The sequence below is a fragment of the Lupinus angustifolius genome, chromosome LG16 (assembly GCF_001865875.1).
Source record: "Lupinus angustifolius cultivar Tanjil chromosome LG16, LupAngTanjil_v1.0, whole genome shotgun sequence".
NCBI classification, from domain to species: domain Eukaryota; kingdom Viridiplantae; phylum Streptophyta; class Magnoliopsida; order Fabales; family Fabaceae; genus Lupinus; species Lupinus angustifolius.
Window position 1 is genome coordinate 1,122,413 of NC_032024.1, and position 14,622 is coordinate 1,137,034.

At 29.4% G+C, this 14,622-nt stretch overlaps 2 protein-coding genes across 2 annotated transcripts; one reads left to right on the plus strand and one right to left on the minus strand.

Moving 5' to 3' along the window:
- Positions 6,073 to 7,003, plus strand: LOC109329049 (VQ motif-containing protein 4-like). The gene has a single exon (XM_019562712.1). The coding sequence runs from the start codon at positions 6,156 to 6,158 to the stop codon at positions 6,771 to 6,773; it is 618 nt and encodes a 205-aa protein (XP_019418257.1). The 5' UTR covers positions 6,073 to 6,155; the 3' UTR covers positions 6,774 to 7,003.
- Positions 11,091 to 12,010, minus strand: LOC109329050 (protein RALF-like 4). Its single transcript, XM_019562713.1, has 2 exons — positions 11,652 to 12,010; positions 11,091 to 11,560 (listed from the first exon to the last, which is right to left on the minus strand). Exons 1-2 carry the CDS (start codon positions 11,837 to 11,839, stop codon positions 11,413 to 11,415), a joined length of 336 nt encoding a protein of 111 aa, XP_019418258.1. The 5' UTR covers positions 11,840 to 12,010; the 3' UTR covers positions 11,091 to 11,412.

Consider the following 14,622-nt stretch of genomic DNA (forward strand, 5'->3'; position numbering starts at 1 on the left):
TGAATCTATATCATTTAGTTGTGTCAATGTTGGTGATCATTATTGAATTAGTCATGATTGATATGGCGAAATTCACTGTGATTTGATATGGAGACAGGACTAATGGATGAGATAATTTGGGTATGCCTAAGTCATAAAGGCAATATTTAAGCGCACAATAAGGATAACACGTATGGTGAATCATATATGTGACCAGTGGGGGATTGTTAAAATTTCTGACAATTTATGGGTCACAAATATAATTCTATAATTGTGTTATGGCCATTATTTAATTAGACAAATATAAAATGGTCTTCAAGAATTAATTTGGTGGCTAAGGGCATATGTGTCATGAAATATTATATGTGTAGATACATTCAGGCAATTTCTGATTTGATGACGGGACTGAATTAGAAATATTGCAACTTAAGTAGTAACCGCTACGGTTACTTTTATGTGTTATGGTCCCCATTTGTATAGCAACGGGTTTTGTTGAGTAGGCTGATGAGAATAAAAGTGAATTCATGAGGAGTTGTCCATAAGGCCCAAACATCCATCAGAATTCCATAAGGCAATTATTCTCTTCATCAGGTTAAGGCTCTCCTTGGCTTTCTTATTCCTCTCTAGAGAAGCAGAAGGAAAACCACCAGGCTCTAACATTTGGAAGATCATCATACCCACATACCTTCGAAATTCCAAATGGCTAATCAAGGTATGCTTTTCTTCTTCACCATGAAATCAATTGGAGTTTTCTTCGGTCTAGATCAGGGTTGTTCCATTTGGGTTTATGTATGGGCATAAACATTTTGTCATAGGAACAAAGCCATGATCATTAGGTTTTCCGCATTCAAGAAAAGGATTATTCATAGAAACTCCAACATAACACACTTCTCTCACTTCCACTCTAAAAATCAACTCGCAAACAGATCATTAAAAACATGAAGGAAAATCAGGATCATAAGATATTCTAAGACACTCTTACTTTTAGGGTGATCCATATATAGCTTTATCGATCATATAGCATGCGAAAATAATTTCCATTCAAATTAGTTTGGCTGTAACAACCGTCTCTCCATGATTTCACATCTCCCACACTTGGAGGTTGTTGTTAATAATTCAGCTTTTGGTATTGATTTTGTAATAGTTTCCTAATTAGTCTAGTTAGTTAAGAGTTAGTTAGTTAGGAAAGCTATAAATAGAAGTCTAGCTTATTTGAAAATAGCATTGTATTCTTTGATACTTCAAGTGAATCAATAATACAAAGATGTATATTCATTGAATTGTTCTTTCTTGGTATGCAAGTAAACTCTTAATCTTCAATCTTCTTTTCTATTCCTACTCCATTCTTTCTCTGTTTTGTACTGGTGTTTGTATGTACTTGGTGTGCATAGCAGTAGCTTGAAGAACAAGCAATAAACACAACGGAGGTAAATATTACATATTGCTTTCTATCTTCTTTTCTTATCCTAAAACAACTTCTTTTTATCCTTTGAGTTTCAATCCCAAAATGTACTCACCCTTAGTTAAACATTCTTTCCACTTTATATTCCATATTCTTTTTTTCTCTCTCTCTCAACCTATTTATAATGGAGAGAGAAACAAATGTATGAAATAACATTTTCAACCTAAATAATCTATTAAGGTAAGTGCACTTGCTTTGACTTTGGGGTTCATAATAATGTTTTCAGGTGTTGTTAGTTACTTTTCTTAAACAGCTTAGTTAAGCTTTAATCTCAGTCTCATTTAGTGAGGTCGATTATATGGATCAAGAAACACTCTATCATAAATTATCCGTAGCAGTTACTCATTCCAAAGTTCAGAAAACTACACTGCCAATTGAAGATAAATTATAAAAAAGCAAAGTAAAAAAGAAGACATATTTAAGTTCATGTCTAAGAGATAAGGCTCAAAATAATTGACTTCACATGAGCGATGCAATACCCACATCCAAAAAACTTCATTGCAAACCATCACTAACCTTTTTAATTGGAAGCAATGAACTAACATCAATAAAGTACAACATTGATATACATCATTACTAAAGGGTATTTAGATAATTAAACAGGTGTAATTTTTATATTCTAAAATTATCTTTAATTTATGTTTTTACTTTACGAGAAAATGATTTATATATTGATAATAATGTAACAATTATTTTACACTATTAACATTAGTGCATCGACCGGCACGGAGTGCCAGTCACCCGCATTTTTTTTATATAGAATGTATCATCTTCATATTATATTATTTAAGAAAACTATCATCCAATATATGTTGGAATTTCAAAATGAAAGTAAATTGTTATAGCTAAGTAATTTATCCACATTTCAAATTTAATATCATAATCAATATAATTCACTTATCCATTGAAAAAGCCACGTCAGTTTGGAAATGAGAGGTTTAAGAATTGATGTGGTAGATAAAAAATAAACATTAATTTACATTAAGAGAGATATAATCTTTAGAAACATGAAATTAGAATTACTCCATAGAAGTTATTTTATATTTTCCCTTTATCTATTAGTATAGAAGATTAGTATGGATAAACATGGAATTAGGAATTATAAAAGATAAAGTAGAGAAACATAAAATATTTCAAGAGTAATTATTTTATGTTTTTCTAGTTTCTATTAGTATTAGTATAGAAATTTATATAAAATACTTCATGGTAATTATTTAATGTTTATTAATATTAGAATATATAAAGATGAAAGTAGAAGTTATAAAATAAAATTAGAAGTTATAAAATATGAAATTAGGAAATATAAACTATAATAGCATAGATAGTATAGATGTCATCATATCATATCAGCTTGGTTTAAATTCCAAAATGATTTTAGGTACTACTTTTCATGTCCAATTTTTTACTAAAATAGTTCCTTTTATGTTGAAATACAACATGAGAAAATATCTTATACTATTTGCGAAACAATTTTCATCTAGATTTTATATTTTGTAGTACAAGCAAACAACTATTCTAAAAAATTTACCCATTGAACACCCTCTTGTATCAAGAGTAAAATGTCATTTCAATCCAAAGTCAAAAGGTTAGTTGAGAAACGAGTTTAATATATATTTGTTACTGAATCCATATTATTTAACATTAATCTATTATATTTTATTCATTTTAAATATAAATAACACATATGAATAATAAATGATATACTTTATACATACTAAAATATTAAACAAAAATGATTATGGTATGTAAGTCTTAAAAAGTATAAAATAATCATCACTATATAAATTTTAGTTTTTAAAATAGTTACATCAGTATTAAATAAATGTATAAAGACTGATGTAATAGTCATTTTCAACTTTAAAGATTTATTTATTTATTATTCCTTAAAATAAATTATTCATTACCCAACTGTCATTATTATTATTGTGAAAAAACATATTACCAGCCCTCTTTCTACAAGATTTTGTTTTGGAATAATTAATATCTAGACTTTGAGTGAAAAATGTTGAATCTGCTTTGCTTAGATTTGAAATTAGTTTTAGGTAATTGTAATGTCCATTTTTTTTGTTAAAAAGTTTTGCACTTTGGTCCAAATACAATACAAGAGAATATCTTTTTGTCCAAACATGTACATTTTTCATCTATATTTCTTATCTTTGTAGTACAATGCAACTATTCTAGCAAAAATATAATAAACACTCTCTTGCATCAGAAGAGAGTTTTATCAAACTGGTTTTAAGACAAGAAAATTAATTCTCTAAAGAAAATAACAATGATATATAATTTTTAATAAGTATAAAATGTTTGTTATATAATGTAAATTTCATTCTTTGAATGATATATATTATCATAATAAAATATTCTAAAAATATTAAATGATAGTCATTTTAAACTCTAAACATTTATTTGATGGCTATTTTTTGTGGTAGATGACAAACTTGTTGTCATTATATTTTTTTTAAAGACTGAATTGTAAAATCTAAAATCAAAAAATATATATTATATTAGCTAATTAATAATATCATATAAGGAAATAAATCTCAACGCAATTTACTATTAAAACAATAGTAATCCACTGCCTAATTTAATTACTTTTCCTTGTTTGTCCATTTTCATCACTGGCAAGTCACAACTACTGGCAGCAGCAAATGTAAAGCGCCCAGAGAATGATGTATTGGCATGACATAATTCCATTCATTTTGGTTTGAATATAATTAGATTTATATATGGTTGAATTTTATTGAATTTAGTATCAAGTTCAGTTCAATAATTAAATATGATTAATGTTCATGGATCTGACCTAATACATCTCATGATTATTGAAGATTTCTACTTGTATATGTGTGTTTAATTATATGTGGAGAAATAACATTTCTATATTATGGGTGAGCATGAGCCGTGTTAAGACGATTTAAGGTTTGTCCCTTACCCGACAGTAAATGTTGATTGAGTCAATTTTTGAAATAGACCTGACCCTAAATATCAATCGAGTTCGTCTTTAAATTTGAACTCGACCTAGATCGATTAAATATCATGCATATTTTTTTAGATAAAATCTTCTCAATATTATTTATTATTATGAATATGTAATTTGACATATAAAATGACATATGTATATATATTATTAATCATGTATATAGGATGAAAAAATTAGATATTCAATGATACTTTCAATCAGTGATATAAAAACGTACCGTACCGATCGGTTCGACCGAAAAACCAACGAACCGGACTCCTAACCGGTAGAGTATGGATGTTGAACCGGCCAATTTTCAAAACCGGTCAAAACTGATGAACTGATCAGAATTTGACTAAACCGGCTGGTTTATACATATACTTTTTTTTAAAAAAAAACCATTACACGGTGACCCATCTTTTCAATAATTCTTCAACACTTCAAGGTATTTGTAGATTACACCTTTTGGTTTCTAACATTGGTTAGAAATTTCAGTGACATTTGTGTAATCTTGGAGTCAAGTGTCTAAATGTAAGATTTTGTGCAAAAATGGAACCTCAATGTGAGACAACGTTGACTTCTTGGTGTTAAATGTTAAAGCTCCAAATTTATTTGTTTTGTGGGGTGAGTTATGAACTTGTGTCATTTATTTTTATTTTGCGTTTGTTAAGTGATACTTTTGGATTGATATATGTTTTGCAATTTAGACTTTGAATTTGTTAAAGACTTAAAGTTGTTTGTTTATGTGAATTTTGAGTAGATTATGAATATGGATTATAAATTTGAGTATCTACCTATTTGAATTTTTTTGTTATAGGTTTATATATATATATATAGGTATATCTGATTTAACTAGCATGCAGTTTAATTACTGAACCACCGATTGAACTAATGTACCACTATATCAATACCCTGACTGGTTTGATAACCTATACGATTTTAACAGCACTGCTTTCGACAAAAATTGTATCATTACTCTATACACATTTAAATAGATATACATACAAACATGGTGAGTGAGTAATCATAAGACGAATGGGTCATGTTTGGTTCATACCCAACCCCAATTATTGATTAAATCTAATTTTTGAACTCAAACTCAGTCATAGACCCGATGAGACCCTATCCTATTTGGGTCCGATCATAGTCGAGCCATACTGAGTGAATGAATAGGGTCAAATCTTGCTCACCTCTAATATACATAGTGCATTTTATTGTAATACGATGTTATAATTTAATATTTTTAAGCATGTTTTTTGTTTTGCTAATCATGTAGGATACTCCTTTACAAATAATTTATTACCACAATATTTAAATTATTTTATATGTTATTAGTTATCTAAATTATTTATCATATATACACATATATATTATTAAATTAATACCTTACATTTAATAAAGTGTGAGGTCAAGTTTAAGTTTACAAATTAATATTGTCAATGTTTAGTATGGAGTTAGTCTTACCTACTCCATATTAAAAAAATATTGTCACCAATAATTAATGTCACATAACACACAAAACTTACCTTCTCATGATTATCCTTAAAAGGTATAAAAAAATTGAAAAGAGAAGAAGACTTGAAAGTCCTTGGTTCAACATTTACTTACCAAAACAAAAGTAAAATAAAATATACATATATCATTATAACATTACAAGTACTTTAATATAATCCAATCACACACTCTTGTTGTTTTGTTATTGTTCTTGTTCTTCATTTTTTTCTTTTCCTTTCACCCCCTCTCACACAAACACACCTCATGGAGAATAAAAAAACACCACTTATTCTCTCTTCTCCTCGTACCTCAAACAACAATGGTGGTTTCACAATCCCTTACCCAACAACCCGACCCGATTCCATTAACCCGTACCCGACAACCTTTGTTCAAGTTGATACATCTTCATTCAAACAAGTGGTTCAAATGCTCACTGGATCCTCCGAAACCGCAAAACAAGCCTCTTCTTCACAAACCCGAACCGGAAACTCAACCCATCACAATATTCCACCAACCAAAACAAACCCAAGGAAAACCCAAACCGGGTTTAAGCTTTATGAGCGAAGAAAATCACTTAACCACCTAAAGATCAATCCTTTGAACCCGGTTTTCTCGACCCAAAATTCTGGCTTTTCACTCAGAAAACATGAGATTTTATCTCCCAGTATTTTGGATTTTCCATCAGTGGTTCTTAGTCCTGTGACTCCACTCATACCCGACCCGTTTGACCCGAATTATTTGGATGCTGAAGCAGAAGAGAAAGCTATCAAAGAGAAAGGGTTTTTCTTGCACCCTTCACCAAGAGACACTCAACCACGTCTGTTGCCTCTGTTTCCAACAACTTCTCCTAGAGCTTCAGGTTCTTCTTCATTAGCATCTTAGTTTTTATTTTGTCTTGTGTTTTAGGATTTTTGTTTTTTTTGGAACATTCTTCATGAGGAGAATTTTGTAATGGTTTATGAGGAGAATTGAAGAAGAATTTTATGCAATATTATGCCATCTTTCCCATTTTATGTTTAACTAATAGAATGTGGAGAAAAAATCCTACTCTTTTAGCTATGTTTCTCTATTTAGTTCAACTTATTGGGCAATTTTCTAGTTTTATCAATTATTAGAGTGTGGATACATAAGTTTTTTAATTTGATAATAATTTACCTTTCTCTTTTCCCTATGTTTTTCACTATTATTATTTCTTTACCACACTTCTGCCTAGTTCAATTAAAGCTAGGATTGAATTCTATGATATATTTCAGTTACTCAAGCTTTTGATCATTAACAATTAATTACTCTAATATACATTTAACTTATTAGAAAATGGTGCATTTAGTTGTATATTGGTATTTTATAAATTGTAAATTTTAATACTTTTTTCTAATTTTTTGATTCAGACTTGGCAAATTCGTAAGACTAGTATTTACCAAGGTTATGAGTTCTATGGTCGATCATTAATAGAATATTTGTATAATTAACAAGATGAATAAAGATTTGGATGTTGATATTAGAAAATGTTGTAGTATTTAATATACTATAATTTGTCAATGGAAAATAATATATATCCCTTTACAAGTGCAATTACCTCATAATAAAAGTAAAATTTTCCATAAAGTGAAATTTTGTTTATCAATGTACATTACTTATGTTTAAGGAAATTTTGTCCAAGGATTTAGCAAGGGGGTTACTTTTTATAAATGACATTTTTTAGTAGTATATTTTATCTTTCGATTCTCATTTGCCTAAATGATTATGATTTAGTGTGTTTATTTGAAAATGGTGCATTTAATTAACATATTGAAAAGTCTAGTATTTACCGAGTGAAGTACATAAAACATAGCATAGGAACTTGAGAAGAAAGTGGCCTTAAGAAGAATGAGGAAGGAATCTTGATCGTTTCGTTGTTTTCTGCCGCAGTTGTGTTTGTGTCAGAAGATCTCTATAATAGTAATCATTACAAGATAAAGTATTTATAACATATTTTACTAAAAAGTATTTATTGTATTTTCTTTCTCAAAAGATTTCATTTTCCCTATTTTTATGAGAAAAATTTATATGATGTTATATAGTATTATTACTAATAACTCGTAATATTAAAAGAAAGTAAAATTATGATGTTATTATATTTTTGAAATTAAGAAAAATATTCGTTATTTAATTAGAAATGTGTCCTTAGCAAGTAATATGAGAAGAATATGCAAGCATCAGCTAGATCCTAATAGAAAATCCACTAGATCTTGAAAACCCACAATGTCCTTAAATTGATGTATTATTTTTGTTTGTTTAGCCTTCCTTTTCCACTAGTAAGAATATACTTATTTGTGTATCTCTGCCCAAAAAATAGTTTTTCTATATTACAGTATTTTTTTTTTTAATTTTTAAAGTTGATTTAGTGTGAATTACATATGAAAAAACCCTTTTGTAATAGGATTGTTTTTTTTTCTTTTTAAATTGAAGGCCCAAATGGTAATTTTTCATCTGTTTATCAACATTACAAACTTCGTATGTTTTACCTTTTTCTTTCCCATTTTATCGGCTTTTAACACATTTTCCTTAAAAAAAAGAATCATGTATCAGACAAAACCTTAAGTAACTCAAATTGGTACTTCAAAATATTTAGACATGGAATGTTTAGTACTCAAGTATTGAAATTTTGATTTTAATCTTCTGATTTTTTTCTTAATTGACAGAAAATAATATATTCTCCTATTATTATCTTACTCATTCTCCTACTCACAAGAAGATGACATATGTCACAAGGAGATGTTTTATTTATTAATGATGAGTTTACAAATGACATGTATAATTTTCTTCTGAGTAAGAGGATTAGTGCGAAAATTTAATATGAGGATATATCATTATTTTGACTATTCATGCTATCAATCACCACAGTACAAGTCATGTTAATCTTAGCAGTATCATCAAAATTTTGGAAGATAGAAAGATCAAAATCCAAAATATAAATTGGGCTCTAATCAAAATTTGTTATATTTTTTTGAATCAAAAACATATTTAAACCAATAATTCAACTTATGGAAGGGATAACTGTTTTGTTTTTGAAATGTTAACAAGTGCCCATTAGGCGTTATTTAGGAAGGAAGAATATATAAAAAAATTGGATTAAAAGTGATTTTTATATACGGTGTTCAATTTATTTATTTATTTTAAACAAACAATTTTTTTAACTTTAATCAAGGGGATTTTTATATACGGTGTTCTTCAAGCATTCATTAATGCTGAAAAAAAATAGAGATATCAAATATTCCCCCTTTTAACAAGTTAGTTGTCTGGTAAATCTGTTTAATTAGAAAATAATTTTTTGTATGATTGTCAAACTCCTTTCCATAAATTTTGAAGAGTTAGCCAGTTATGTTAGAAGAAATCAAACTTGACTCAAGGAACAAAACTTGTGTCGAGACATATACTAGACGTCATATTTAAAAACAAAGTGTATTTACACTTTTTATAGCTTAAAATTTTAATATATTATCTAAATTTTATTAGTTGACTTTACATTTATATATTTCCACATAACTCTTTCTATATAAGGAGTAAAAAATCCATTCATGGTTTGAAGATTGTAAGTACACTCTAACCCATTAAAGTTGTTTAGTATTTTATTTTGTTTTTTGTAGTGGGGGACCCTGTTTCTTTTCAGTAGGGTCCTTGAATGTAAAGCTTTGAACAGCCATAAAAAGCAATCATAATGCAAATACAATTCTTCTTTTATCTATTCAGTATTTTAATTTTCCTTTTTAACTAAAAGGAGACCATAATTGTAATGAATTTGGGACATGAATAAGTGAAGAGGGAGAATAAGTGGAAGTTGTGATGATGAAAAGTGAGAAAAGTTTAGAGGTAGTGAATTGGGGAGATGTTTGTGAAGGGAAATGATTCATTGCTTATTTCATTGAGGAATATAATTATAAATATATGAGTGTTATATAATAGATAAGGAAACTATTGACTATGATATGTTATTAACTATAAATATATGAGTGTCATATAATAAATAAGGAAACTATTGACTATGATATGTTCTTAATTAGGTTATGAATGTATTGTCTAATATAGAGAAGATACAAGATTAGTGAATGACATACAAAAACTAATTATGAATAAGGAAAATGTTTACAACAATATTCTATTTTTGTGTGTTTGCATCTCATAATTGGTGGTATATTTATTGGGACTTTGAAACTTAACATGAACAATTACTTGGGAAATCTTGTTGAGTTTTGCTTACACGATCTTGGATAGCTTCTTTTCCACATCTTTTTTTTAGTTAGATTCCTCTCTAAATAATTAGGTAAAAATACATAGAAAAACTAAAAAAAAATGATAATTATCCCTTTATCTTATATTGATATTATATTTCTACTTTTGAAAATATAATAAATGACCCAATTGTCCTATCAAGGAGAGGAGTCTGACTCCATTTTTATGGGAAAAAATTTAAAACATGTGGCATATTTTGATTTGATGTATTATTGACGACCACCCTTTGAAAATCATGAATCTAATTACAGTAATGAGAAAAAAATATGCAAAGAAATTTAAACATTTTAAATATTTTTTCACTACCTTGAATCCAGACAATATTTTCTATCCTATAATATGTGTTACTTTATGTGTGAAATGTGATTAGTTAGAAAAATACTTAATAATTATATTTTTAAATTAAATATATTTTCTTCAACCAATCAAAACTCATAACAAATGACGTGACAAAAGATATATGTATGCCATTAGCCTCATGTAATGATGGTCCATTGAGTTTTTTGGGTGTGCGTGGCTGTATATATCTGTATGCTTTGTTTACTCAATTCAATTTTGTCTAGTAGGTGGTAGTGCAAAGAATCACTTTTGAAAAAGCAAATTGTAGAAAATAATTTTCACTCTTTCCATATATGAACAAATTTTGCAATAAATGTATTCAATATATTTGTGGATAGGTAATGACTGACACATAAACTAAATTTAGTTTGTTTTTTAGTACGTAGGGATATGAATTTGATTGAAATCTATCATTTTCTAATGTCCCTTCCGAGTAATATTATAATTTTATACATTTGTTTCATAATGTAAACTTTTTATTTACACCATCACTAATAATAATGTATGATTGAAATATAATTTAAAGACCTTGATCTCTGTTTGCATAAGGGAACTTTAATAGCCGATAAAAAAAAGAACTTTAATAGAGAATGATAAAAAGAAAATCTATTTCCTCCATTATGTATAATATTAATAAACAAAAGATAAAAAATCACCAACGTATTACATACAAATGAAAATAAACCAAAGTTGCTCCCACGTCACATTAGTATGTCACACAACAACCCAAAGAAATAAAACAAGAACACAAACATAGTTTACAAATGTAAATTGTTTCAATAGAGGAAATTAAGTTTGAAATTAGTCATGAGTGAAGAAGAAATTAAGAAAAAACCAGGTAGCTAGTTATAGTAGTAATAATAATATTAATAATCATCCTCTTTTTCAGCTTCATTTGTCATCACTTGATCAATTAATTAACATTTCTGGCACAATGTGTGACTGCAGTGCAACCACGACGGTAAGGATTGGCTCTACCCCTTTGTTGGCAATTATAGTAGGAACGTCCACGCCGACCACATGGGACTTGATTGGCTCTAAGAGCATTATAGCCAATGTACCTGGAGAGTTTAGAAAAAGATTAATTTCATTTCTCGATTTCGTACGATAATAATAGAATATAATATCTATGCATTGTTATTTAAAATGCACCTTCTTCGCCCTTGAAGGGTCCTACGAGCGGTCTCAGAACTGAACAAAAACTCATTGTCATCCGTAATAAGATCAATGTCACCTTCCGTCATAACAGTCCTCCCAAACTCATGCATGGTAGAAGCTTCAGCAGCCACCATCAAGGCCAAGGCCAAGAGGACAAAAATGAGCCATGGCTTAGAATCCATTATTATTATTATATGGCAATGTAATTTTTGGTATTTGAACTTGGAAGAATTTATAATGCAAGATAGAAAGAGTCCTTGCTCTTCCTAGTAATGAAGGTGAAAGGTGGTGGATATAGCTTGGTGAAAAAGGGTGGGAATGTTGTTAATTAGTTTATTGTGGGATAAAAAAAAGAAGGGAGGGAGAGAAATTAGGAATAGAAGGGATAGTTGTGTATTTTTTTGTTGTTGTTATGTGTGATGTAACGTGATTTTGGAGTGTTAATCTCTAAATAGAGAAATGTAATGAGTGGCATACATATACTAAAATAATGAAAGCCACATGTTTTCTATAACTAACTATGAATAACTGAGTTTGTTAATAATGTGTGTTACTAAAATTGACCCTGTCCTTCCTGTGTTTGTGCTAACCAATGAGAATATGAGAGATTATGGTTTGACTATACATGGTCCACTTCTTGCTATTTTTGTTTGGGTGGATTTCTGCTGTCCCATAAAAGTGTTATCACTCAATGTGTTATTACTTGTGATTGGTCAGACAAATAATTAATTATTAAAATTTTAATTTAAATATATTTTTACAACCAATCACAAACAATAACATATGGAGTGACACACTTTGTGGGAAAGCAGATGTACTCCAGTTTGTGTGTGTGTTAATTTCACCAATTTTCCATTTCTTTCTATCAAGACCATACTGGTTGGTCTAATTGTCAATTGGGCTTTCTTGTATATGTGAATAGACTGAAGTTCCATATGGGGCTTCTATTATCATGGTCCTTTTCCATAACTCTATCCATACAAGAGAATGTTTCCATTTTTAATTCTACAGAACCATATTAACCACATCTTATATCCCATAATATTATGACATTACATGTTTATAAAATGTGATTCATCAGAAAAATACTTAATAATTAATTTTTAATTTAAATATATTTTTTCAATCAATCATAACAATGATACATGGAGTGTCAGAAAACATGGGACATAAGATGTGTTCCGATTTCCCTGATCTCTTTTTTCTGATGGGATGTTAAAAAGAGAATAAAATATCTTATCATATAAGAAGATAAGTTATTTTATCCAATCACTATAATTATGATGTGTGTCATTTTAATCATTTTTTATAAAAATATTTTTAAAAATTATAGCAGTTTTTAGTGACATATCATCACTCAAAATGTGTTTAGATTAGGGTATCATGTATTAAAAAGAACTTATAATTAAAATATTTATGAAAATGTTTTTTTAAAAGACAAATGATTATTTCTTACAGTGTTATACCAAATAAATACTTGGACTACATAATATTTTGAGTGGGATATGGCTGTATTGTTTACCCAAAAAAAGGATATAGTTGTTTAACTCATTATTACACGAAAAAGAGAAAACGTATGAGAATGAAATTCCTGTTAATGTGGTCCTACTTTAGAAGTCATCCATTAAAATGCGTTCGATAGTGATAGGATTAGATTTAATGTTGACCACGTACTCTTTTGCATTGGTTCTACTAAATATCAATCTATAATATAATGTGTAAAGTGTTGATTTTTGTATTAAAGATTGTAATTCATTGCTTTTGTGATAGTTAGTTTAGTTAGTTGGAAACTTACTAAACATAGAAAGTCATAACTAATTAAGTTGTTATGAACTTCTATAAAAGGAAAGTGTGTAATGTTGTTGATTAATTAAAAAAATTGAAACTTACACTCTTCTTCTCACACTTTTATCTCTAATTCTTCTTCTTCTCATTTTAACACTTTCCCTAAACATCTTCTTCTTCTTCTCTGATTCACGCTGGCTTGAAGCCATTAGAAGAAACCAAGCAGAATTGGTTTCAAAATCTCCAACAGTGGTATCAAGAGCTTTAGGATCGGGATCTGTGGTAGTGCCAAGATTGGGTGCAAGAGGCTTCAAGAAGTGAAGCTCACGGATTGAGAATCAAGGCTGCAAAACCAGAAGGGAAATCATAGGTGTAGAAGCATGGCAAATTCGAATGGCTTTGCAATGAATCTTCCAATTCTAGATGGGAAGAATTATGAACATTTGAGCATTCAAATGAAGGCAATCTTTGGGTTTTAAGAATGTCTTGATGTAGTGAAAGGAGGATTGCCAACAGCAGATGAAAATTCAGTGGAGTATAGGGAAGCAAACAAGAGAGATTGCAAGGCAATCTTCTTGATCCACCAATGTGTGGACAGAGCCAACTTTGAGAAGATCTCTGCAGCATCTAGCTCAAAGGAAGCTTGGGAGATATTGGAGAAGAACTATTCTGGTGGAAAGAAGATCAAGAAGGTGAGATTGCTGACACTCAAAAGACAATATGAGTTGATGCAAATGGATGAGCAAGAATCCATAGTTGAATACCTCAACAGATTAAGGAGCCTGATAAATCAAATGAAGGGGTGTGGAAAAACACCAATTGAGCAACATGTAGTGGAAAAGATACTCAGAACACTTCATCCAAGGTTTGATCATGTGGTGGCAGTAATAGAAGAAGCAAAGGATCTTGACAATCTATCAGTTGATGAGTTGCAAGGATCCTTGGAAGTGCATGAGCAGAGATTTATGGAAAGGCAGAATTATAGACAAACAGATCATGCCTTGAGTGCTCAATTCAAGAAGAAGGGTGGCCCTGGTCAGAATGAGAAATTCAGAAGAGACAAGGCAAGATGGCAAGGTGGTAGGAGAATGGAATCTGATAATGGCAAGCTTGGATCGAATTCACATCAGAAGAATCAGAGCAACAGTTGTGAGGTCAGTAAAACCAAGAAGTGGAATAA

Excerpts from the sequence above, each read along its gene's own strand:
- LOC109329050 (XM_019562713.1), bottom strand. The coding sequence starts at position 11,839 with ATGGATTCTAAGCCATGGCTCATTTTTGTCCTCTTGGCCTTGGCCTTG. Across the intron at positions 11,561-11,651 it reads ACCCTTCAAGGGCGAAGAAG|GTACATTGGCTATAATGCTC; the intron begins GTGCATTTTAAA and ends TAAACTCTCCAG.
- LOC109329049 (XM_019562712.1), top strand. The coding sequence starts at position 6,156 with ATGGAGAATAAAAAAACACCACTTATTCTCTCTTCTCCTCGTACCTCA.